The sequence below is a fragment of the Rhinolophus sinicus genome, chromosome 11 (assembly GCF_057876585.1).
Source record: "Rhinolophus sinicus isolate RSI-liver-muscle chromosome 11, RSI-T2T, whole genome shotgun sequence".
Classification (NCBI taxonomy): domain Eukaryota; kingdom Metazoa; phylum Chordata; class Mammalia; order Chiroptera; family Rhinolophidae; genus Rhinolophus; species Rhinolophus sinicus.
In genome coordinates, this window is record NC_142511.1 from 17,672,080 (window position 1) to 17,698,589 (window position 26,510).

The 26,510-nt window shown below is 39.6% G+C and overlaps 1 protein-coding gene across 5 annotated transcripts in view; it reads left to right on the plus strand.

The window, feature by feature from the left end:
* LPGAT1 (lysophosphatidylglycerol acyltransferase 1) overlaps positions 1-26,510 on the plus strand; it is a 99,831-nt gene that overhangs the window by 17,840 nt on the left and 55,481 nt on the right. Inside the window, exons 1-3 of one of the 5 annotated variants that reach the window (XM_074322427.2) lie at positions 13,012-13,105; positions 13,807-13,980; positions 14,862-15,126. In XM_074322427.2, coding sequence (XP_074178528.1) covers positions 14,889-15,126 — 238 coding nt within the window. In that variant the 5' untranslated portion in view covers positions 13,012-13,105; positions 13,807-13,980; positions 14,862-14,888. Of the gene's footprint in view, positions 1-13,011; positions 13,106-13,352; positions 13,561-13,806; positions 13,981-14,519; positions 14,731-14,861; positions 15,127-26,510 lie in introns of those variants that run through there. The other 4 variants (XM_074322426.2, XM_074322429.2, XM_074322428.2 and 1 more) reach the window with 4 other exon arrangements.

Below are 26,510 nucleotides of genomic sequence, written 5' to 3' on the forward strand. Positions count from 1 at the left end.
GCTCCACGGATTCAACATAGTCCTCCTCAAAATTGCAGCTGGCTTCTTTGCAGAAATCAACAAATTAATCCTAAAATTAACGTGGAACTTCAAGGGACCCAGAATAGCCAAAACAATCTTGAAATAGAAGAGTAAAAATGCAGGATTCACACTTCCCAATTTCAAACCTTACTCCAAAGCTACAGTAATCAAGACAGCTTGAACTAGCATAAGTAGAGATATATAGATCAATAGATAAAATTAAGAGTCCAGAAATACACCATTACATTATGGTCAATTGATTGTGACCAGGGTGCCAAGACCATCCAATTGAGAAAAAGTAGTCTAGGACAACTGATTAGCCAACCACATACAAAAGATTGAAGTTGGACCTCTACTTCCCACTACCTACAAAAATGAATTCAAAATGTAGGAGCTAAAATGTAAACTCTTAGAAGAAAACATAGGTGTAAATCTTTGAGACCTTGGATTAAGCAATGGTTTCTTAGATATGACACCAAAAGCACAAGAATAGATAAATTGAACAAGAAAAGAATAGATAAATTGAACATCATCAAAATTAAGATTTTTTTTGCTTCACCATTAAGAAAGTGAAAAGAAGCACACACAATGAGAGAAAATATTTGCAAATCAGATAGCTGGTAAGGGACTTGTATTTAGAATATGCAAAGTATTCTTACAACTCAATAATAAAAAGACAAATCACCCAATTAAAAAAAGATAAAGCATCTGAATAGGTGTTTTTTTTCCAAAGAAAATATACAAATGACCAATAAGCACATGAAAAGATACTTAATATTATTAACCATTAGGAAAATGCAAATCAAAACCACAATGAGATACTGCTGCACACCCACTAAGATGGCTATAATTAAAAAGGAAAAATGGGCCAGCCCAGTGGCTCAGATAGTTGGAGTCCGTGCTCCTAACTCTGAGTTCGCTGGTTCGATTCCCACATGGGCCAGTGAGCTGCACCCTTTATAGCTAAGATTGTGAACAACAGCTCTCCCTGGAACTGGACTGCCATGAGCAGCCAGAGGTGGGCATGAGCAGCCAGAGGTTGGCATGAGCTGCTGTGGGCAGTCATGGGAGGCCAAATGGGGGGTGGGCGGAAGAAGGGGAAGAAAAAGGAAGAATAACAAGTGTTGGTGAGAATGTGGAGAAATTGGAACTCTTGTATTTTCATTGTTGGTGGGAAGGTAAAATTGGGGCAGCAATTTTGGAAAACAGTCTGGCAGTTTCTCAAAAGGTTAAATACAGATTTATCATATAACCCAGCAATTCCACTCCTAAGTATACACCTAAAAGAATTGAAAATATATGTCCATGCGAAATCTATGTACATGAATGTTCATAGCAGCATTATTCATAATAGCCCCAAAGTGGAAACAACCCAAACATCCATCAACTAATGAACTGATAAATAAAATGTGGTGTATCCAGATGTCATGCAGGGTGTCAGGCGGGGTCTCAGCTCCCGCTCCCCACATAAGAATGCAGGACATGGTGAGGCCAAAAAGGAACACCAACGGAGCCATAGGTAGGGGAGTCATACCACTATATTCTCGCTGGCGGCTGGGTTGGAGACACAAGAAGCAGGAGCCACACTATCCGCAACCTGCCGTCCACTTCTCTCTCTGCCAACCAACCCCACTTGCTAACTACAATCCGCTCTTGCTAGCTCAGCCACCATCTTCTTGCTAGACCCTATTTTCTGCTAGTGTAGCCACGGCAGTTATATTAGTAGCCAATGACTCACTGGTTACAGCTGACGACCAACTAGCCACAGCTGATGGCCATCCAATCATAGTCGATGGCCATTTACTACCTGAGCCAGCACCTTTCCATGTGAGGGCGAGAGGCTGGAAACTGCACTCCTGGCTCTGTCCCCACAGTATATTTTTCTGTGAGTCCCCAAATGATGCAGGGGATTTTTGCTGTGAGTGCTGGGATCACGTCTCATGAGACCGAAGAATGGAAACATGGATCCAGGAGAGGCAAAGAGTGTTTTTTAAAAAGAGGATAGTTTATTGAAAGCAAAGGGTCAGGGCTCCAGAGCGGGAATGGTCCCGAATGGGGGTGCCCAAAAAGCTCTTACTTTTATACCTTCCTTTGCTTGTTTGGGTGGAAGGGGAGCCTGTGCCTTTTAATGGAATTCATCTGCCAGATTTGTTCTGCTAGCCCATCCTAAAAGGATTGGCAAAATAACCTATTCATATCTATCAGCTCTGTTCCATTTGTCAGGCCAAAAGGAATTTTATGATTAACTTCAAGGCGCTGTTACATTTTGTCCTGGAGCGAAGGAGTGATTTCAAAACCTGGAATTTTAGGATATGGCTGTCTTTGTTTATTCCACCAGGGACTTCCCTGTCTACCTAAAAACATGCTAACTAACCTGTCTCAAAATTAATTTAAAATTGCTAAATACTGCAGAGTAAAATAATTAGGTTCCTACAGAGTATAATTGAATAATATTAAGGTGTGGTAATGATTAATTTGCAAAGAAAATAGTTATATATTTTATAGATATGAAAAACACTAACAAAGAAGTTCCTGCAGGTTTACTGGAGAATTTAGATTAAATATATATGGAAGAAAACAAAGCAGAATGCTGTTTAAGTGTCAGTTTTGATTTTATGACATCAAGCTTGTTTTGTCATTGTTTGCTTGGCTCATGACCGTACCCTCTTGTTTCTAAAGCCACCAAGTAGTTTTATGGTGCAAAAAAGAGTGCAACAATTGACAAGTTATATATATTGTTTGCTATTCCTACTAAAAAAGGAGAACATCTTGTAAAGAATGCTAAGATTATCATAAAACCATAATGACAATCTTAAGTAAATAATAATTTTTAAACTATGTTCAGTTGAGAAATATGAGTTAAATAAGACAGCAGCAAAAGATTATTTGGAAATCCTGTCAGAAGCACAGTTCTCATACCAACAAAACCCAGATAAGTAGCTCATGGTCGCTTAAGAACATTTTCTCATAGGAGGAAAAAATGCTTTAGAGCAAATCCAGGTGAAAGAGTTCCTGGCTTCATTTACAGCAAGTCTATTTGAGGTTAGGTGTGGTTGTTAGGCTATAAAAAAGATTGTTTTCCGTATGGAGCACATTGATCTGAGGTGATTTAAATGGCCCTTGCCTGAAGGCAGCAAGTTAAGGAGCCATAATTTTTTCTTTATAGCCTTTGATTCTTGAAACTAAGGCTTAGACCAGATAGTTTATACTTTGGCTAAGATAATACCCTCCTGGGTCTACCCTAGTGTTTCAGTGCTTAGAAGAATATAATCAGAGTAGTCATATGTGGAATTTGAGGTCCAGCTTTCACTTTTACACTTGAATTAATCCATGTGGTCCTGAAAATAGTATTTCTAACCTCTCACCATGTCATGCCAATTTTACCTTCTAAATTTCCCTCAAATCCATCCTTATCTCAGCTCCACTGCTATGATCCTAGCCCAAGCGACTGTCTTCTCTTGCCAACAATCTAACTGGTCTTATTAATTCCATTCCTGTCTGCCTACACTTCATTTTCTGTAGTAGCCAGAGTATATGCTTTAGAAGAAATCAAATCATTAAAACTACTAGGGTGATGAATCCCTTGATTTGCCCAGGACTGTCCCATTTTAGCCCTGCCCTCAATCCCAGGCAAACTGGAATGGTTGGTTCCCTAGGACTCTGCTCAAAAGCTGCCATCCTCAAAGCCAAGATGAGTTGGTCACTGTAAAACCACACCAGCTCTATTTCTGATACACTCCATCATCCAATCATACACTCCAAACCCTCTGTAAAGGCCTACGAGGCCCTCCAGAACCTGTCTCTTGCCTTCTCCAGCTCCTCTCAGGCGGGGCTTCCCCTCGGGCACACCACTCCAGGGACACCAGCGTTAACTTAATTATAGGACTTTATTGTGCTCCCTTCCCCCTCAAGGCATTTACCTTTCACATCATGGGAATGTACTTTCTGTCCCCCTTCACTTAGTTAATTCAGGCTCACCCTTCATATCATATCAGTTTAACACTACCTCACTATGTTAGGGCCCTCTAATGCAAGCTCTCAGAACGTTCCATTTCTTTCCTTCATAGCACTTAACACCGTTTTTCATGTAGTTACTTATTAGTTTAAACCCTTTTGCCGTGACAGTCGGATATACCCAAATGAATATTTTCATCCGCTGACTGCGGATGGAAACTTCCAGAAAGGAAGTTTAGGAAAGCAGGTGTACATTTTTCTATATTTTTGTGATTTTCAAGAATTAATAAGAACAGGAAAATTTTATATATAAAAATAATGTCATTTATGTACAAAGCAGCTCAAATTGTTATTATTGAATGCCTAAAATAGTCAAAATGTCAACTTTTTGGGTTTTTGTAGATTTCTGACACTTTTTGGAAAAAAAACAAACTTGAAATCTATTAACACACAAAAGAGTTAATGTCTAATTCCCATATGAGGCTGTAAACTTTATGAGTGTCAGAGGCATGTGTGTTTTTGTTGACGATTGTGGCTTTTCCTCCAAGAATGTTCCTGGGACATAAAAGGGGCTCAACAAATATCCATTTCAGTTCCACTGCTAATGCCATAGGCTAGACTTGAGATTTTTGAAGCATTTCCCTGCTTCTAATCTATTCACCTTCTAAACCGTGATGTGCACTACTGCCGTGCTCATCTTTTAGATGTAGACACGCTCAGAATTTCCAGAGCCATCACTGTGCCCATATTGCTCTGTTAACGTGCCGCTATATATAATTAGAGTACATTTACTAGGAGTGTACTGTGCACCAACATCATGCTGCATACTTCATATACTTAATCTAATTTGCTCCTCACAACCACCCTAGAGGAATGTCCTACCTATTTTACATGTGAGAAGAGAAAGACTTAGAGAGACTAGGTAAGGTATTTGGGTCATAGGGTTTATAAGAGATGGCACCAGGTTGGTGCCTGATGCAAAAACCCGTGCATTTGTAACTTTCAATGACATGTTTCATTAGTTCGAATTAGGTTTGGCTGGGTATGACAGAAAAGTCCAAAGTACAGTGACAGTGGCTTAAGCAAGACAGAAAATGACGTCTTTCTCGTGTTAAAGCGAACAGAGGAAAGCACTTCCGAGTTAGGATGACCGATCATCAGGGACCCAGACTCCTCCGGTGTCGCTGTTTGCTCACCCAAACTTACAGCTTTCACCTTGTGGTCCAAAATGGCTACGTGAGCTCCAGTTACCCTTAACCTCATTTAGTTAATAGGAAAGTAGAAGATGTAGTGAAGGATGTGCCCCTGTCCTTTAAAGATACTTTACAGAAGTCACAGCTAACACTTTTTATTTATATCTCATTGGCCAGAATATAGTCATGTAATCACACCTCCCTGAAAAGGAGGCTGGGAAGTATAATCTATATTTTGGTCAGTTATGAGCCCACTTTTTAAAAAAATGCTCTTATAAGAAGAAAACATGAATGGATATTGGGGGAAATAATCAGCATCTTCCTGCTATGGTAAGTCCTACTTCTGACTTGTGTCTAGAAGACTATACAGTAGGAAACCAAGGAGTGAGGTGTTCTTTACTGATGGTTTCCAATTTACAATCAGGTTATACGTCAAGAGAATATTTTTAAGTTTGTGTTTCCTTATAGAAATAATATTCTGGGTGAGAGGGGGTACAGAGGAGGGCCTGCCAGCCTTTGGGGTGACAGAGGGTGGAACTCCCACTCCAGGGCCTGCCTCCGGCTGTGTTGGGAGGGAGGAGCTGGTCCAGGATCCCCTCAGCCCTCCTCTGGGGTTTCTTAAGGCTGTGTGGTTGCCAGCAGCTGATTCCAAGTAATTTAGATCTCAACTTCAGTTTATGCTTTGAAGCCAAAGTTTAAGAGAAACAAAGAATTGGAAAGTATATTTTATAAAATATTTCTTGAAGATATTTCAAGAGAAAACCACTTCTAAGGAAATTCTTTCCTTATCCTTCTTCTTACTTCTTTTAACCAATAACTATGTTAGCATCCAACATGGTGTGTGTGTGTGTGTGTGTGTGTGTGGGGGAGAGAGAGAGAGAGAGAGAGAGAGAGAGAGCAGGCGAGTGATTCATTGCCTGCTCGGTGCTGGAGAAATGCAAGATGGGATGATTTGCATGAGCACAGAGTCTCAGCCACCAGTCTCAGTCCCCAAGATGACACATTAACTTTAAACACACAGTTGGAATAGGACCAGAGTGAAAATTTCTGTTCAAATCTTTTATGATTTAAGCTGATGAGAGCCATGGATAGAGCCAAGCTGCACTGCAGAAGGCTTGGATTAGAGGGGGAAATTTAACCCAGGTAAGGACAGGTAATATGCTTTAGAGGAAACATTAAACACACTATCAGCCCTGAGTGGCTTGTTAACCTCTGCTGTATCAGATCATCTGGGAGCAGGTGTAGCACAGAAAAGATGGAGTAGACAGGGAACTGGACCTCTGTAACCTGGCTAAGGGACTGCATGGGGACTCAGGAGTCAGGGGACCACATCGAGTCACCAGCCATTTTCCAGGACTAAGGAGTTTCCTGGGATATGGGACTTTGAGTGCTAAAATGATGAAAGTCTTGGGTAAACCCAGAGGAGCTTAATTCTACACCAGCCCTGTTTCTGATACAATCTATGATGAACAAACCATACAACTTCTCCACACCTTATTTCCTTTGTTCATAAGTGGAGTTATCTTGTGTTCCTTTTCTACAGGGGAATTGTTCTCCTTATCAAACATCACTAAATTCCACCACCTCAACACCAGAACAAAGATACCCCAGTGGGTTTTTGTTTGTTTTTTTAATTAGTGGGAAAACCCAGAAACAGGATACTTATGAGATAAAATGTTCCAGAATAAGTTAGAAGCTTGCTGTCAATGGCAGGACTTGGAAGTGTGAATGAAAGCTTGAGATACAATTTCAATGGGTCTCCTGAGGATGGAGGTGAGGGCAGAGGAAAGGGAGAAGAAGCTAGTTAGTTCAAAGCAGCTTGTCAGAGTACTGTTTTCCAGAAAGAAGTCAATGCTGGGAAATTCTATGAACAGAGTCCAGGGAAATTGCCAAGCTGGAATTCAGGTAACTGTGAGCAGGGCAGTTTTGTCCAGAAATTAAGGGTAACCCCAGATCTTAAGAAGACCTAGCTTTTCTGACAGGCTAGAGAGGCTGAAGACAATGGATTTTGTTTTAAATTGGAGTATGAGCTTGGGAGGACAGAAAAAACGGAAAGGATCAAGCTACTGAAGGAGCAGCAGAGTAAGAGAGAGATGGAGCTTATTTGCAGTCTGAGTGAGTACCATGCAACTGTGCCCCTGGAACTTCTCAGATCTGAACAGTTTATATGTTGAGATCTCGAACTGCAGGTTCATAACTGGGCAGTTACTTGTGAAAGAAGGAATCTGTGAAAGCAAAGAATAAAGTCAAACCTTAATTTGAGATGCTGTGGTGCTTCTATAAATGCAGCAGTTATTCAGAGAAGGGACTCTGGAGTCCTGGACAAGAAGACAGGCTTCTCCTGGCTATTGAAATATGGTGAGAAGGAAAGAAGGATGGCATTCCAAGTAAGGGAAACAGCCAAAATGAAGCTATGGGATGGACTCATTTAAAAGTAGAGGAGGTTGATTGGGAAGGCAATGAGAATTGACATAGAATTTGACAGTGTTTCCCAACCTTTAACTTCATGGCACTCATTGAAAATGGTAATAATAGTGTGGGGTAAATGGAGGCAACCAGTCTGCTGCCCTAGAAGTGCCAGCTCTGCCACGTAAGCTTACTTGAGTCACAGCAATGTTCATGGCCTGTTGGTTGATAAACTCTAGAATAATGAGTGAGGAATCGGGTATTGAGGGCCCTGAAGCAAACCAGATAGAAACATTCAAACTTGATTTGTTAGGACATGGAACACCAACGTCAAAACTTGAAGATGAAAATGAAATGTTAAAAATGGTATTTTAAGAAAAGTACTATGCCCACATTATCTAGGATGGATTGGGAGTTAGGTGATAGCTTGAGAATGGAGGAAGGCAGATATTTTAATAATAAAAGAGGTAATAGTATTTTGTACAATTAGGGATTCCACTGAGATACTTCTAGCCATTGAATATTATAGAAACAGTCATTTTTAAAAGATTGAAGTGCGTTTTAAAATGAAGTATTAGCAGCTTTATTTCTTCTGAGTATGGTTTGGGTTATGATGATGATGTCACCATTCAAGGTATCCTATTGTCAACCGAAAAAAATGAAAAGAAATTATTCAATCTGAATAAATTAAACAAACACTGAATTCAAAATTTGTTTCCACCACGTAAGGCAGTAAGCTAGACACTGGGAAAATAATCATCAGAAAGACAGGTGATATGGAACCCCTAATCTCAGTAGAGAACCTGAAATATAAAACATCCAGGCTTGTTATCATGTGGTAAGTATTGTGACAGAAGCATACATATGGAGGAAGACTGTGAATTCTGAAGTGGGGGTGGGAATGGGGGTATGGATCCTTTGATATCTTAGCAGGACTATGAGGGATGAAAGTGATCAAATAGACACAAAAAAGGGAAAAGCTTGAATATAAAAAGCATGAGCTTGTATGTGTGACCTTGCACAGTACATGCTTTCAAGAGGGTTAGTACCTTACTGTGGCTAGTACAATAGTGAGAGTGGGGGGGGGGGGGCAGTACATGGGGCACAGGGAGGGGGGAGGAAAGAGTGATAAGAGGTGAGACTGGAAAAGAGTAGTGTCCTCTGAAACTTCCTATTTCTCTTTCGGTGGAGAAGAGCTTTCCTACCAGTCTCCTCGAAAGTCACTGTAGTGTGTGGTCAGTAGTGTGGGCTCTAGTGGGCTCAAGTCCCAGCCCTGCCACTTACTAGCTGAGTGACCTAAGGCAGATTGTTTCATCTCTCCATCTGTAAGATATGGGTAACAATATACTCTTTGTAAGGTCTTTGTGAAGATGGAATGAGTTAATGCACGTAAAACACTGAAAACAGGGCCTAGAAGTTGAAAGCGATCAGTAAATGTCAGCTATTATTATTTTAATTTAATCAGAAATAACGTGTCATTATTTTAGTTCTTAGATTAAGAAAATGTAATTTTAAATCTGAATTTGACTTGTTTATAGGTGTGCTACATGACTTCATAGATTCTGTCAGTGGAGAAACTTGCTGAAATAGCCTTCTCCAAAATATCTTAATACTCATCCACTACATATATAATACCTAAGAATTTACCACTAGAATTGCATTAAGGCTTTGGGGGTTTTAGGAGGTTCTTTATAAAATGTTCATACTTTAGGAAGAGGTAACATGGTTTTTAGCCATAAGCATATCAACATGAATTGGTTTATCACACCAGGCAGGAAAGACAGGGCTAAGCCAAGGAAATGCAACATTGGACAGTTGAAAAAGAAGGTTCTAGCTTTGACTGTTGTCTTGTGAGAGAGTCGGGGTCTTAGGTGGGGCCCTTAGTGCCCTTTGGAAATTAAAGATCATTTTAGTATTAAGAAGAAATAAGGGAAATTAGTTGAAGAGGAGAAGGACACAGAGGAGAAGAGAGAATTGTTTACTTAATATTGCTTAGGGCCAACCTTGTTAATGAAACGTTGATGACAGGGCTTCAATAAAGCTGCATTGAAGCCATAGTGATTTGATCCAACTTGTCTAAAAAATATTTAGGTTATAAGCCCTAATACATTTTGTATAAAATGATAACTGATACTAACATAGAAGAAAAAACAATTTTTATATTATATATGTGTATATATATGTGTATATATATACATATATATACATATATATGTATATATATTTATATCCCTTTTTGTTTGAAGTTAAATCTGACAACAGAAAGCATGACTCTCTTGGGGTGCTAATTTCTAGGTTGCCACTCTTTCGAGGGATGTGCCAAGTCACTGCATACGTACAACACTGCTGATGAAGTCTCCCCCCAGAGAGGAAACAGTTCATTGGAGCTTAGTGCAGAAACAGGCAAAATGTTTTTATAATTGCCACTAGGAAAAGGAGAAGGCCCAGGTGGTTTCTTCTGCCCAAGGGAGCCCCTCCCTGGTTATAACCTAATTTGCTGTGTGTATGTGGACCAGATGGGTGGAATTAAACCTTCTGAGGTGTTGTGGTTAGATTGTTTTCAAATGTCTGGGGACTCTTGGAAATGTGAGAAATCATATTTCTCTTTCAAAGGTCCATCCTTTTGTGGTTCAAATGTGGGCTTTTGAAATTGAAACTATAATGTCTGTGGCTATAGGGTGGGATCTGTTTTCCTTTTTCCCCTGTTGGGGTGTATGTGAAGGCTCTGAAATTCTTGACTTGATTAATGTTGGTGTTTTGATAAACGTGGCTCTAAGGTAGCAAGATAGGGGACTAGAAGCTAATTAGCCACTGAAGACGGTCCTTGCTTTCTACAGATCTGTCTACCCTGAAGAACTGGCCTTCCCCACCTTCCTGTTAGTTATTCAAAGCGTTTATACATCTGTCTGCCTGTGGTGTTGGGGAAATAAGCCATCGAGAAATCTCAGGGGGCTGCCTTAAGTGAGTTGAGGGTAAAAAAAAAGGTATAGGCAAGAGGAAGGTAGTATATATAAGGTAAAAATTCAAAATGTATATCTAAAATGAACTCTGAAATATAAGAAATATACACATCATGTGATATTGTACCCTGAAGAAGTCAGCCCAAATGCAGTTTCTTATCCATTGTAGGTACTGAATAATCTTGAAACTGAAAGTGCTCCAGTGGTCAAGAAAGTTCAAAAGATAAGCCCCCATTCACCCTGGGGGGATAAAAGGCATATCTACACTTGGAACATACTGTACTGCTCTGTTTGCTTAGTTTCAAGAAAAGTCTAATGAGGATGGAGCCAGGCAAGAGTAGAAAAGCTGAAATAATCAAAATGAGGGCTTCCACAGCCTTTCCGTGAGCAGCTACTTAAATGGCAGAATTCTGCAGTGTAAACAGTAGAAGGATGATGTTATGGCTGAATGGTGTCCCCCTAAAATTCATATATTGAAGTGCTAACCCGCAGTAGCTCAGAATGTGACGGCATTTGGAAACAGGGCCTTTAGAAAGGTAGGTAATGTGGGGTCATGGGGGAGGGGGCCTAATTCAGTGTGACTGCGGCTTTCATAAGAAAACATGAGAACACAACGAGAGAGACAGACACCAGACCCATGCACACACACAGATGACCATATGAAGACACAGGGAGAAGGTGACTGTCCACAAGCCAAGGAGAAAGGCCTCAGAAGAAACCAACCTTTCTGACACCTTGATCTCGGACTTTCAGCCTCCAGAACTGTGAGAAAATAAATTTCTGTCGTTTAAGTCATCCAGTCCTTGGTATTTTGTTATGGTAGGCCCTAGCAAACTAATGCAGATGAGAACAGATATGAACAAATGATTTAAAGTTATGAAGGGTCTAGAAAAGGATGTGATTATCTCAGGATACCTCCAGGATAAGGTTTCTTAAAGCAGGGTCTGCATACTACCTATATCAGAATGACCTATGCTACTTTTTAAAAAGCAGCTTCCCAGGCCTCTCTGGACGTAGAGTATAAAATTTTCTGTTATAAGGCCTAAGAATCTATCTTTTAAGGCACCCCAAATGATGTTTTTGCACCCCAAGTGATGTTGAGACCCACTGTGCAAGGTCCTACCCAACCTCTGGCTATTTTCTGGGCCTGGCTGGCTGGTACTAATTACATTTCAGCAAGTGCTGGTGTATCTGGCACTCTGGAAAACACTCTGTGATCCAGGAGCCAGATATACGTCCCAGGGTAGGTTATTTCTCTAGGTATCAGCCAGTGTTTACCAGCATATGGGGGAATGCTAAACGGATCCTTAGGGGGTTTACTCTTGATTCTTGGAAGATATAAGTGCCTCAATTATCTTATTTAAGACTCTAATGACATATTTTGAACAATAATCTACAGTACATGTTATTTCTTTCACAAGATTGATTTAAAGATGCTATTGTCACGTAAATTGTCAGAGGGAATACAGGGAACAGAAAGGGGGCACATCTAACCTTTCTATTGCTATACTTGAACATACATGGAAAGTTCTCTCATAGGGCCTGTGCCTTTTTAAGCCCTGTACAGTTAAAATATAGTATTAGTGAAATAGATAAACAACATATATAAATAAAAACAATACTAAATGGAAAAGAATCTAATGAATTATTTCAGCCAGGCTCTGTGCTTTCATGTATTTCCTCATCACCAAAGGGAATGGGAATAGAAAGAATTCTTTCTTACGGCACAAGGTGATTTTATTTTTCCTTCACCTCTGGACCAAAGAGGAGCCGAAGTGCAAGAGAGAGATGTTGAGTTAGTTGAGAATCCAAAGCAAACACAGTGACAAACATTTTCAAAGTAGGCAGAATTGGTGGTACTCTGATTGAATATGGCAGGTCATTAGGAACATGTAAAAACTGCCCCCACCTGCATTTACCAATGTGATTAGGGATATAACAAACTTTGATAAATTGATTTATTTTTTAGCTGAAATGAATGCGGGCCATTTGAGAATGTTCAGGTGGGCAGGTCATCGAGCCATTATCTATTTTCCTTTTGGTGGTCCAGCCTGGAAACAGAATGCAGCTAGTGTCCCAGGAGTGACTAAGCTTGTGCTGGGGGTACCTATGGCCACCATTTTTTGATCACTTAATAGTAGGTGCTGCCTAAGTGCTTTTCCCTTCTTGACTAAATTTCAGTGTCTCTGTGTAGACCATTCATTCCCACTGGATTCCTTTTTTTGAGGGGTGTGGAGGTGGGAGGCTGGATGGGGAATTGCAGCTGTCGTTAATGTCTCAGGTGCTTTCCAGAAACAAGAATTCTGGCACTTGAAATGAATTTATTTAAATTCTAGATTTAAAGTCTAGTTTAAAACTCTAGACCTTAATACTGTGGAGAGGTTCAGAAGAAAAGCCTTGAGAGCCACGGGGTTGCATTAGGGAAGAAAAGAGCACATTCAGTCTTCAAGGAGACAGCTTCCCAGTTTGGACAGTGATCGACTCGTCAGACTCAAGAGCCCTAACAATGAAAAACGGCTGTTTTGGCTGAACAGGGGCTCTCAATTTGGACCAAAGCGCTCCTCGTGTGGTGTAAGGACTGGTGCTCGTTCCTAGACCTTTCTGAGCGGCCCTTTTCCTCCTTCCTGGCCTCAGCGAGGTCCTGGCCTGGGGGCCAGGCAGCCCCAAAGGCCTTGAGCCGCGCGGACCAGCGGGGTCGTAGACGCGGGAGGCGGCAGGGAGAGCCGGCCGGGTGGCGGCGGCCGCGGCAGCGCCTTCATTAGAGGGCGCTCTGGGGGCGGCTCCGCCGCAGTCCTGACTCCCTCCGTTTCCTCCCCGCCTCCCCCCGCCTCCCTGCCAGACCCGGCGAACGGCGCCGGGCCCTGGGGACCGAGTCTCCGTGCCGCCGGGGACGCGCGCGGGCCGCGCCGCAGCCGGAGCGGGGCCAGGCCCCGCCGCCGCCTCCTTCCGCCGGCCCCGCCGCCGGCCATGCATTCTTCCGGCTCCTCTGGCTCCTGTAGCCTGGGCCGGAGCCCGGCCAGCCCGAGGTAACCCCCGGCTCAGGCGGGCGCAGGCCGCGGGGCTGCGGCGGAGCCGAGCCGGGGGAGGCGCTGGGGGGCGGGGAAGGAGTGTCGTCGTCGTGCAGCCCGGGGAGGCGGCGGCAGCGGCACGAGGGACCAGGGCGCGGTAGGCCCCGAGGAGGAGGCGGGGGCGCGGGGCGTCCGCCCGCCTCCCCGGGACCCGCCCCAGTGACAGGTCCGGCCTCTGAGTCCCCGCCGTCCCTCTGTCCGCAGGCAGCCGCGAGGGGAGTAGGGCGCCCGTTCGCGCCGTGCCTCGGCCGCCGCCGCGTCCATGACCGCCACCCCTCGGCCGGGGACACCCGCCGCCGCGCAGCCCCGCGCCCCGGGCCGCCGGCCCCGGCCCCGCTCGCCCCCGCGCTCCACCGCCCGCCGTCCGCGCCCGCCGAGGTGAGCCCGGCGCGCGGGCCGAGACCGCCGCCCCGACCCTGTCCACACCCGCGGAAACCGCTGCGGGCTCCTCCCGGCCCCCGAGCGCTGTAGTCGCCTCTGCTTCCTCGCTTCTTTCGTCACGCCAGGCTCCCCAGTCCTCTGGTCGGAGACTGTGTTCCCTCCATCGCTGGCCCCTTTGCTTTTACCTCCTTCTGGCTTTTGCTCCCTTCCCCTCCCCCTCCCCTTCCCCCTTTCGCTTTATTACCCCCTACTTTTCTTCCTCTCCCCTTTCTGCCCTTTTTCTAGGCCCCTCTCTTTTCTTTCTTAAAAAAGGGAAAACAATAACCCCCAAATGAAAAATGTTTAGTGTAACTCTTTGCTAATGCTAGAGACCTTTGGAAGGAATGAATCAATGTGCCGGAATGGTGGTGGAGAGGGTACCAGGTTCACAATATCTGGGGAATCTGATCTGGGGAATCTGATCGAGAGGTCCATGTTTCAGTCTTCTTGTCCCTGGTGTCGGCAGTTTGGAGATACTGAGGGTGACCGAAGCGAGTGGGTCTGTTTTTCTTCCTTCAAGTCCAACAGAAGACTGCAGTGAGACGCGGTGCGGGGACGGCCACCGATTAGTTAGTGGGAATGGCATTATCATTTGCTAAATATATTATGACATACCCTGTGCCTCTGTGAACAGCTCCCTTGACCTTGTGCGGCTCCTCCTCCCTCGCTCTCTGTCCCCCTCTGGAATTTCCCGGAGAGATCACCGAGGTACTACACCGGGAAGGCTTAGACTCTCGATTTTTATTTTTTTTTTGTGCTGGAGACGATTTTCATGTTGGTAACTATTTAGATGTGTTTAATCCGTTTTCCTTTTTAAATGAATTTTCCTTTCACCTCAGAAAGACAGGACGAACTCCAATGTGAGAATGGCTGTGACTTTGGAAGAAGCTCCCTCGCTGGTCTGGATCTTGGTGAAAGCCCTGCTGAGGTTTGCCTTTATGGTCGCCAACAACGTGTTTGCAATTCCAGCCTACATCTGCTATGTGATTGTGCTTCAGCCCCTGCGAATGCTGGACAGTAAGCGCTTCTGGTATATTGAAGGACTCATGTATAAATGGCTTTTAGGAATGGTGGCTTCTTGGGGATGGTATGCTGGATATACAGGTAAGAGTGAGAGCACTTTTGTTTAATGCATATGAACAAATCTGTAATGTTATGTGTTTAAGTCAGGAGCCATGATTAAATATATATTATACTTTTGAGTTGACGATGCTTTTATGCTTTGACTTATTGAAAACATAAATAGAAAACAAGTCTATTGAGTTTTTCTTTAGCATCTCAATTACAGATGATATTTTCAGAATTACAATTTCATAATTATATATTGATAATTTTTTCAATAATGTGTTTTAAGTGTGATTGACATTTAGTAAGACCAGTCTGCAAAAGCTCTGCTAGAGAAATAGGAGTGGGTTATATGGGGCTTGAGGTCTTAGAAAATGAAGAAGTAAGATATTTGGCCCATAAACATGGGGAATTTAGAAAAAGGACTGAGCCACATTTGTGTCAAAATAGTTTAATAAGTATTTTAATTTAATGTAGTATTGTACTGTTAACATTTTAAGCCAAGCTGAAAATGGCCTTCCTTTTTGTTGTGTATGTTTCTTTTGATTACTGGAATCTTTTTATCTCAAATCTGTATTAGAATATTAAATATAAAAATTACGTTTTATCCATGTTAAGCTGTTTTATCTTCTGAGTGTCTTTAAGTACATTGCTATTTCTCCCTTTAAATTGCGTTTTGGGAAGCAGGAGTAAGGCTATTCCAAAGTGGACTTTCAGAGGGCTACATGAGAAGCAGTGTTTATTTTGTGTTTTGAACCCTTATGTGCTTTGAGAACTTGTGCCTCTGCTATGAAAATTCTGGACTGTGTATTATACTTGTTTGACTTTTTCCCCCTGAGAATTAGGATGATGAAAAAAGCAGTGAGGTTTCTAGCGCTTGTCTTAAGATATTGAGACTTTTATTCTAGAATTTTATAACTGATAGGCTCCTTAGAGACGGTGCTGTAGATGCTGCAGTCAGTGAGTCTAGTTCGCAGCTTGGAAGAGTGAGGAGGGCACTCAGGGTGGAACAGCAGGGCAGTTCCCCATTTTAAATTCTCTGTCTCCCTCTTTCTTGTCCAGGCTGCATCTGCAGATTTTATCTGTCCACAGAAAAGGACTGACAGCACCCAGGTGTTACGGAGTCTGACAGACTTGCTAGGTCAGAGAGCTCTCAGTTGAAGCCTTTTCTCCTGGCAAGGCCATTTATTATTCTGCAAGACTGGAAGCCCCTGGGTACTGTACACATTGCTGCCTTGTCATGTAGGTCTTGTTGATATCTCAGTGATTTTTGGATACAGTCGCTTCTAGTCCTTTTTTAGGCCCTCATGGTAGCAGTAGTGGTGGTAGACAAAAAGAAGTTCTCATCTGTGGTGCAGAATTCTTACCTGAATTGCACTGCTGTTTTAGAATTGCTTTGCTCTGTTTGGGCTTCCCCAAATATGCTGTGTGGTACTAGTGGCTTGGTTCTTTGTACAGTATACTTAAGTTTGCTTGTTTTAAATGAGCTCATAGGACTTGGAGATACAAGTTGTAGAAATTCATTCTCCTTAAACACGATGAAATTACCGAAATGTTTGTGCTTGCGTGTGTGTGTGTGTGAGGTATATTTGCATATAAAGTGAGAAGCTGAAAAAATTAATTTGGCATTGACCTTGAGATGATAAGGGGTGCAATTATAAGTACTGCTTGAAGTGAAAGTTAGTTATCTGTGGCCACAGCATGGCTGCAGTGTATTTTTAAGCATATTTTCTTGGGGCTTCTCTTCCCTGTTGATTGTAGAACTGCACAGTTTCGTTTGCCACCTGCTTGGAAAGTGGTCTTGGCAAGGACCTGCATATTTTAGTCTCTCTGAAGCATCTGCTCTCTTTAGGCTACTGCGTTTTGACCATGTGATCAGTTCATCTCATTCAAGTATAGAATATTTTAGTGTGTTTATTTTACATGGTATTCCTGTAAGTAGCATACTTTCAGAGGGTCTAGTCATGGTCTGATCATAACACCACAGTTAAGAGCTCAAACAAATGTGTGAATGACTTTTGTTGAAAGCCACCACTGGATCTAAAGAAGTAGGGGTTGATGAGCAAATGTACCCATAAAAGCATCTAAGAGGTTATATTAGCCTTTGTATGGATTTATGTGTTTCATTTCTTCCCTTTGTATCAGGAGGATGAGCTTAAGGTTTTTTTTCCCTTTCTCTATGCTTAAGCTTCACAGATGGAAAATTGAACATTGCCAAAGGAGTTCTCAGCAGATCTAATCTGTTCATGTTTTAGAATAAAAATTGCCAAACTCTGTTGAAAAGCCACTTCCTAGGAAACCTTAAGTATTAATTAATTAAATATTAATTAGGAGGCTGGAAAGTGAATATTGGTGTAGAATATCATTTTTTCGAAATGTGCCATTCAGTCCGAGACACGTCAATTACACAGCTCTGCTGCTGAGAACTTATGTTAATTATCCTACGCTGCCCCGTATGGTAGTTTCTAGTCTATGTGGCTATTTAAATTTAAATTAATTAAAATGAAATAAAATTTAAAATTCAGTTTCTCAGTCACACCAACCACATTTCAAGTGCTCTATACTAGATGGCTAGTGGCTACTTTATTGGATAGTATAGGCATAGAACACATCCATCATCACAGAAAGTTCTGTTGGACAGAGCTGATAAATAGTAAGTATGGCTTTCTCCTTTTTCTTAGGAAAAATGCATTTTACCTTTATAAAAAGAATATTTTTAAAAACATCGTTCTAAACAGATTTCTTTTAGGGAAGACAGGAAGATTTATTCAAGTTTTATAAAATTGTCTTCTAATTTCAGGCAAATGTCACAAAACTTAGTCCTTTAATCTCAGACATGGGCCTCATGAGAATGGAGAATAGTGAGGCTAGTAAGCCCGAGAACTTGAATGAATATTCTTGTACTTAATTTGCATTCTCAGAGGTGGAGTATGGCCTGTGGACACAGAAGATGGAAAGGGTTTTCTGGTCTTTCTGTTGGTTTCTTACTATTTATCAGCTCTTTACGTCATGTGGGAACACATTTCTTGAAAGAACTCTGAGAACATTTCCTTTAGTGGGAAGTGCTGCAGAAACATCTTACGTTGAGGAAGAATTGTACATTGCCTTTGCTCTAATATTTCAAGGGCACACCAAAAGAGAGATTCTAGCTCAGTTAATGATCTACTTCTGCACGCTTTATTCAGAGCTGGGATAAATCAGTACAGTCCCTTCTTCCAATTTAAGTGAAGATTGGCAAATTTCAGAGAGATTTTTTTAAAAAAATGTTTATTTAAAATAGTTTATTTTGATTTTCATTCACTTATTTTAATAAATTCATTGTTCCATGCACAAACACACTTAATTAAAGTCTCTTACACAAAGTCATTTAAAAAAGTATTCATTGTAAATGGGAGCGCCAGAATTTCTATGTAGGATGGCAGTCTTTGGGGCCACAGTCTAACTGAAAGGGAGCTGGAGTGACAGGGAACTGCCACCAAACTGATTTTGCTTAACAAATGCTGTTTCCCTTAGATTGGGTATTCACTTGGGTGGCGTTAGGGAAAGCTGATGGAGATTAGGTTTAGCTTCCTCCCACTCCCCAAGTGACAGCTGTCATGGCTCTATGTTAGTCTTCGTGGGTTATTTGATTATTTGATAGTGTTTTTTACTGGGATGCAAATTCATTGTGTGAGAAAAAGTGCTAGGAATTAAATCTGACCTTGAAATTCTAGAGAAATTTTTTTAAAAAGATATCTTCTGTGCAGCATTTTCCTACCTTTGTCATAAACTAATTTAGTGTGCCAAGATGAACATTTTAAAAAAGTGAGATAGAATAGAATTAAATACAAAAGATCAGAAATGTGGGTACCTATACTGGGTAGTGTTACAGAATGTGTTTTTTACTGTGAGCCCTGTCAGTGTTTGAAAGGCATTGTTCTAGTGGAAAGAGCACTGCAATTTACAACTCTGGGAATCAGATGTCTTGATCTAGCTTTAACTTTAGCATATCTACTCACTCGTGGGGGCGAAATCCTTACCTGCTCTGTGCCTACTGTGCTGTGAGCTCTTTACAGATAGAGATGTGTCTTCTTTTATTCCTCTAGAGACAAGTTCATTGCCTGATGCTCACAGAGTGTTCCATAGCATCTAAAGTATTTTTTGAATGAGCCCTTCTTTCTTTCTTGGTCTCAGCTAAGGTGCCTTAGCTACTTACCTTCCTGAAAGGTCTGATATCAAGGGCATTGCAATCCACAAAATAGAAACTCTGAACTGGATCATGTTTTTCTCATACGTACATATGCACACACAGACACACACGCAAAAACATACACACACACGCACAAACACACACACACATACACACACACACACACACACATACAAATACATATCCAATAGTACCACATTTGTTAACACACCTTTCTTGAGCTTCTGTTATGTGTGGGTACAGGTACCCTGGAGGGGCTGAGATGCACAAGACATAATTGCTGACTTTACGGAGTTCGCAGCAGCCTTGGTGGGGAAGACAGTGCACCAACAATGAAAACATCCTGGTATAATGCTCTCATGGAGATGTACCTGGGATAAAAGAGGAAGGGCCCCTGCTCTCCCATCAGTAGTAGGTGGTAGCAGAGAGGGAATAGGGAAGTTAGGGAAGGAGATGCTTTAAATTCCTTTATTTTTTCCTGTAGGGAACTATTTCTCTGTGGGGCTAACTATCATCAAGAATTATAATAGATTTAAAAGACTTAATGTGTCAGTTGAAATTTATATCTTTGTGATGATATTAGCTAACATTTATTGAAATATAAGCCAAGTTGTATTCTAAGTGTTTTAGTCGTTTAATGCTCACAACAATCTTATCTGGTTGATTTTATTATTATCACCCCTCCTTTTGTTACTGATGTTGAAATTGAAACACAGAGGTTTCACAGTTACTTCCCTTTAAGCATTAACTGAGTTGACGTTACAGGTTTATTTTTGTATTTAAAGAGCTATTATTGATCTTTATATAATATTCCTAGAGTTTTTCTTGATTTTTATTACCCACATGTTCTTTCTGAGGCATGAAATCTCTTTCCAAAGCTCCAACACCTGAAAGCAATATCATAGTTAGGATGTCTGCAAGAGGTTAAAAATATTCTGTTGCTGCTACGGAAGTATTTTAGTATACTGTAAATTTCATAAAAATCCTACTTCCTTAAGTCTCTACTCTTACAGAGAACAGCAGTTCAATTGGAATTTTAGTTTTTGAGTGTTTGACAGTAGATTGTCATCCAAGTGAGGAGTTACTGTATGATGTTAGGTCGACAACTAATCTTGACATAAATCCAGCTGAGGAGTTTTCATTCAGTACGTTGTTTTGATTTTTCATATGGAAACTATATCATTAAAGTTAAATATTAGTAAATGCTTTAAACTCAGCAGTCTGGTGGTACTGCAAATTTGATATCTAGTCTTATTTCAAAGATCATAAATAATTGAGTAATTTATTTTAAATAGCTTTTCTTTTGGAAATATATAAAGTATATTCATTCATGCACACATAGTCACATGCACCATTACAGAAGCACGGGAAGCAGTATTTGTAGTGTTTGTAGTATTTAAGACTTCAGATTCTGGAATCAGACCAGGTAAAACAATTCCTACTTTCTTTTTGTTTGCATTTGCCTAGTATATCTTTGCCCAGTATATCTTTGCCCGTCCTGTTGTTTTTAAACTTTTTAAATGATTTTGATTTAGATGTGTTTCTAATAATCAACATAGAGTTAGGTTTTGCTTTATAAGTCAATTTGAAAATCTTTTGATATGAGTTGAATCTATTTACATTTACTGACACGTTAGATATGTTTTGTCTGTGCTCTGGTCATTGTATTTTATTTTCTGTTTTCTGTTTTTATATACATAAATTTTAAGTCTTTCACTGTGTAGTCTGTTTTTCTTTGCTTTTTTGTTCTGATATTTCGCAAGGCTTGTATTTTTGTCTTCCTGTTACTTTATACGATATTCTTAGTTCTCTATTGATAGTAAGTAACTATAAGTTGTCTTTCTATGAACAAAGGTAAAATTCTTCTTAAATCCTCCATTTTTCTCTTTTCTCCATCACTCAATTTTAGTCAATAGTGTTTATTGACAGTAATGTTCGCATTTGTACTTTTATGTATGCTTATACCTCTTCTACTTGCTTTGTGAGCTTTTAAGGCTATCCGTTTATTCCCAGCTATTATCTCAAGGTAATCAGTAAGCTCATTATTCTTCCTGCGCACTTTCTCCCAATTTTTATTATTTGCTTTGATATTTTATTAAGGCCTATAATTATGTCCTATTTTATCACCCTTGTCTCCTTCTGTTTTAATCTTATTTCTTCAGTTAAATATATATAGTGCTCACCCAAGCACTTCTGCTGAAATTTTTTCCAGTCATCCTATGGTTAGCTGAAGTTTATCCTCTAGTAGTTTCTCAATAAGGAATCATGAGAACAACATGAGAATATTATTCTTACAGCATGTTTACAACTTCTTTATGTTGCTTTATACTTGAAGGATAGCTTAGCAGGTAATAAAATCCTTTGCTTTTTCTTTCTTGTACATGTTGTAAAAATGTCATTTGGCATTAAATGTTGCTGTGGAGATGTGTGAAGTCAGCTTGAGTTTTTTCTCCATTATTTATCATATGATCTTTTTTTTTTGCCTGTCTACCCAAAGGATTTTCTCTTTCTCTCTAATATTTAGTAACTTTACAAGGATATGGTGGTGTAGGACATGATAGCACATGTGTGCCCTTTTAATAATGTAGATTCAAATCTATTTTTATTTCAGAGAAGTTTTCTTTATATCTGTAAATATTTACTTTGATTATGGTGGGGTTTTTGTGTTGTTTTGTTTTTTGGTGATTCTAAATGTGTGTGCATTGGATATCCCTTTGTACGAGTATCTCTCTCTCTCTCTCTCTCCCACCCTCACTCTCTCCCCCTCTCTCTCCCTCCCTCCCTCTTGCAATCATTTTCTCTTTAATCCTTTTAAACACTTTCCATTTGTTTGTTTCTGTCTTTAATGTCTCTTATTATGTCTTTTGCAATGTTTCTTCTATTTGTTCTCCTTTCAGTTTCTTCTTCATTTCTCTTGTGGTTTTGTTTATTCTTCTGTTTCTTTCCTGAGTTCTGCCAGTGTGTGTTTTATCTATTCCTGTTGTGTACACATTTCTTTCTTAAGTTCTTATATATATATGCTTTGTAATCTTCTTCCTAGTGATGGTGACTTCATTGATTTTCTTAGATTCATGCAAGAATATTTAGTTACAACTTTCATCTTTATTGTAATATTTTTCTAGTAAGCATTCTTTGACACTTGGTACATTATGCTACTCATTTCTACCATTTTTCTTATAGTATCTCTAAGTCAATGTTGTGCCAGCTACCTTTTTATTCCCTGTAATTTAATGAATTGGATTTTCCTCTGTCAGTTATTTGTAGGAGGTGTGGGTGGGGTCAGGGTCGATTTCCAGATTTTTGCCTCCCCGAGAGTCTTTTTTACATATGGTACCTGGCTGTGTTTCTCTGTATCGCAACAAGTCCTCAGTTTCTCCAAACCAGACTTAGTCTAAAAGGCTTTTTGACACCGATGCTAGACTTCCCACCACTTTGTAGCTGTGACTGGAGGGACATAGCCCCAGCATACCAATATAAACTCCTTTCTTTGAGGAAGTGCATTTTTGCTGTTGCTTTCTGAGATGTGCCAGAAAGCATGTCACACCTTCCATCTCGATCTCATATTACATGTCACACCTTTATCTCTACTCTCTACTGCCAACATAGATTCTGTCTGATATTATCCTTGTTTGATCTCAGCCCTGATCTCATGTATTTTGGAGTTTTATATTTTTTGTTTTCTCTTAGGTTTGCTGAAAAAGGAGTTTTGTGAGGTTTTTCTCTTTCTCTTTGTTGCTGTGTATTATCCAGGAAGATTTATGTCTATAACTTTACCGTGTTCATACCAGAAAATGCAACAAAAGATTTTTATTCAACTATGTATTAATAATTGTAATTCAGATAGCTCTGTCAGCATTCTACTGTACTACCTACCAGTTGATTATTATAAAATGGAGGCCAGTTTACCTCCTAAACAGTTTTTTTTAAGGTCTGTCCAAAAGCAAGAAATAGCCTCCTCAACTTTTTTTTTTTTTTTCCTCCTGGTGATTCCCAGACTGTTTTGATTCTTGAACTACTTATCTTATCAGTGGAGTATAGTTAACACATCCACTCTATTTCCACTTGGCTACAGTAAGAAAATGTCACCAAAATGAATGGAAGAATTGAGTTACCTTTGATACTTCAGTAAGGAATATAAATGAAATGTCCTAACGGTATTAATACTGCTCTCTAGGGTCTAGTGCCCCGCAAACTTCGATAAATGTATTTGTGTGTGTGTGTGTGTGTGTATAACACATCCATTTATATATATAAAGTATATATATAGAATATGTTATATATAATGTAACTATATATAATGTAGTATATTTATAGCTTATTTGTTATAAACTAGTTTCAAGAGTTTCTTTTTAGAGTTTGCATACTAGTGGCCATATTCACAAGCTTACGTGCTTTATTTGGCCTTTATACTATCCCAACTTTTTAAAAAATTAGTTGCCAACATTTCAAAATTAGGGAGATTTCACAAAACATAAAAAATAAAGCCAAGATTTCCGGCTCTTAAAAATAAGAACTCTTGCCATGCTGGGCCCTCATTTCCCTCTGCACCAATTTGCTGGAGGTAAGTGATGTCTGCCTCCATCGTTTGGTGCCCTTGCTCTCCAGTTCACCCAAGATCCCACTTCTTCCTTGTCTTACCTGGTTCTGCTTTGCTCACTTACATTACCTGCCTGGGCCCCAGAGGCTTAGGTGATATCCATTAAAAAAAGAATTCAAATAACAATTAGTAGTCTATTCCTTTTAGGCATGTAATAGTTTTGCATTTATAAGCCATAGTGCCTATACAGTAATGAATTCTACCACTAAAAACTGAAAATTTCTTAGTGGCCTCAATGACTGATTCATGTAGGAGAGGCATGTGATGGGAACTGAAAAATGAAGTGCCATTAGTAAGAACTGTGGTCATAAGGTTTTTCAAGTTTCATGTACCATATTACTAACCTAGTGAAATGTTTCCTCTTTGTGCACTGATTAATTAGTAGAACGTCTCATTTCTTTTTATGAACAAAATCATGTAAAATCTAGGTTATTAAAAATTAGTTATTTCTCTTTGCTTTTCATATTTTTAAATATGAAAGATACAGCAAGTCTAGTTGATTTCTGTTCCTTTAAATTGTAGTACAAATAATTTAAAAATAGTATTTTCAAAAGCATGCCTAAATTTTAGTTATAAGGTTATGCTTTTTCTTAAGTCTTAATAGAGCTTTTCAAGTTTTGCTAGCAAATTACCTTTCCTAAACATTTTTTATCTCATTAAACTTTAAGAAATATTATGAATCATATGAGTAAGATACATTTTGCATATGCAATTAATTAGAAGTTAGCATTATTTGACACTTTAAGGGGAAAAAAATCTGTAAATTTAAATACATCAAAAAGTTTCTGAATCATCAAAAGACTAAGCTATGATCAGTATAGCTTTAGTGTTAAGAATTTATATATATTTAAATAGAGCTATAATTCACATACCATAAAATTTACCATATTAAAATGTACAATCCAGTGGTTTTTAGTATATTCGTAAGTCACAAGATTGTACAAACATCCCCACTGACTAGTTCCAGAACATTTCCTCACCCCCAAAAGAAACCACAAACCCATAAGCAGTCACTACCCATTTCTTTTTCCCTTCAACCCTGGCAGCCATTAATCTATTTGCCTATTCTAGACATTTCATATAAACGGAATCGTATATGGGTCTTTTCTGTCTGGTTTCTTTCACTTAGCATAATGTTTTTGACGTTTGTCTATATTGTAACGTGTCAGTACTTCATTCCTTTGTATGACTGAATAGTATTCCGTTGTATGGATAGACCACACCTTGTTTATACATTCATTAGCTGATGAACATTTGGTTTGTTTTCATATTTTGGCTATTGTGAATAATTCTGCTATGAACATTTATGTACAAGTTTCTGTGTGAACATACGTTTTTAATTCTCTTGGACTTCGGAGTCAAATTGCTGGGTCATATGATAATTCTATGTTTAACTTCTTAAGGAACTGCCAAACTGTTGTCCATAGCAGCTGTCCCATTGTACATTCCCACCCGCAATGCAGAAGAGTTCCAATTTCTCCACATCTTCACTAATACTTACTCTTTTCTGGGGTTTTGTTGTCGCTCTTTTGTTTTAATTCGGCCATCCTAGTGGATGTGAAGTGGTAGCTAATTGCAGTTTAGATGTGCATTTTCCTAGTGACTAATGATGTTGAGCATCTTTTCTTGTGTTTATTAGCCATTTGTATGTCTTTGGAGAAATGTCTATTCAAATCCTTTGCCCATGAAGTTGGGTTGTCTTTTTATTGTTGAGTTCGAAGATTCTTTTCTATATTCTGTATTCTACACCCTATTTTTTCATTGGTTGCTTGCGCTTTTGCTGTCACATCTTAGAAACCATTGCCTAATCCAAGGTCATGAAGATTTACACCTATGTTTTCTTTTTAGAGTTTAACTTTTATATGTAGGTCTTTGGTCCATTTTTCTATATGGTATAGGTTAGGAGTCCAAACTTCATTCTTTTGCATGTGGGTATCCAGTTGTCCTAGCATTGTTTATTGAAAAAACTATTCTTTCCACATTAAATGATCTTTGCACCCTCGTTGAAAATCATTTGGCCATATGGGTTTATTTCTGGACTCTCAATTCTTTCCATTGATGTGTATGTCTCTCCTTATGCGAGTACCACACTGTCTTTATTACTATAGTTTTGTGATAAGTTTTGAGTGTTAAGTATATTTGTATTTAATTGTTTAAAAAGTCACAATTCTTTTTATGTATTATGACTTCAATAATAATAATAAGTTCACGAATCAGAAATCCTAATTTAACACTGTCTTGAATTTTAAAGTTTCAAGGCAAATAATGTTTTTTTTTTTTTCAATTACAGTTGGCATTCAATATTATTAGTTTCAGGTATACAACATAGGGGTTAGACATGAATAGTGTTTTTCAAGAATTAATATTCATAATTGGGTTAAATGACCCCTTCCTACCTCTGTGTTGAAGAAATGCTTACTAGTTATGTGTTTCACTGAAAATTGTTAGAAGTCTTGTTATTAAGAATAAAATATTTATTTACTGTTTGCTTGCTCAAGGAAACATTAGTTGTAGAAGTATTTTGATGACTGATCAATCAAATATTTATTGACTCCCTATTGCCAGTTAGCAAAGTTATTTGTAAAATACTGTGCTAGAGTGTGTGATTTAGATTAATTCCTATCAAAAGGATTTTTG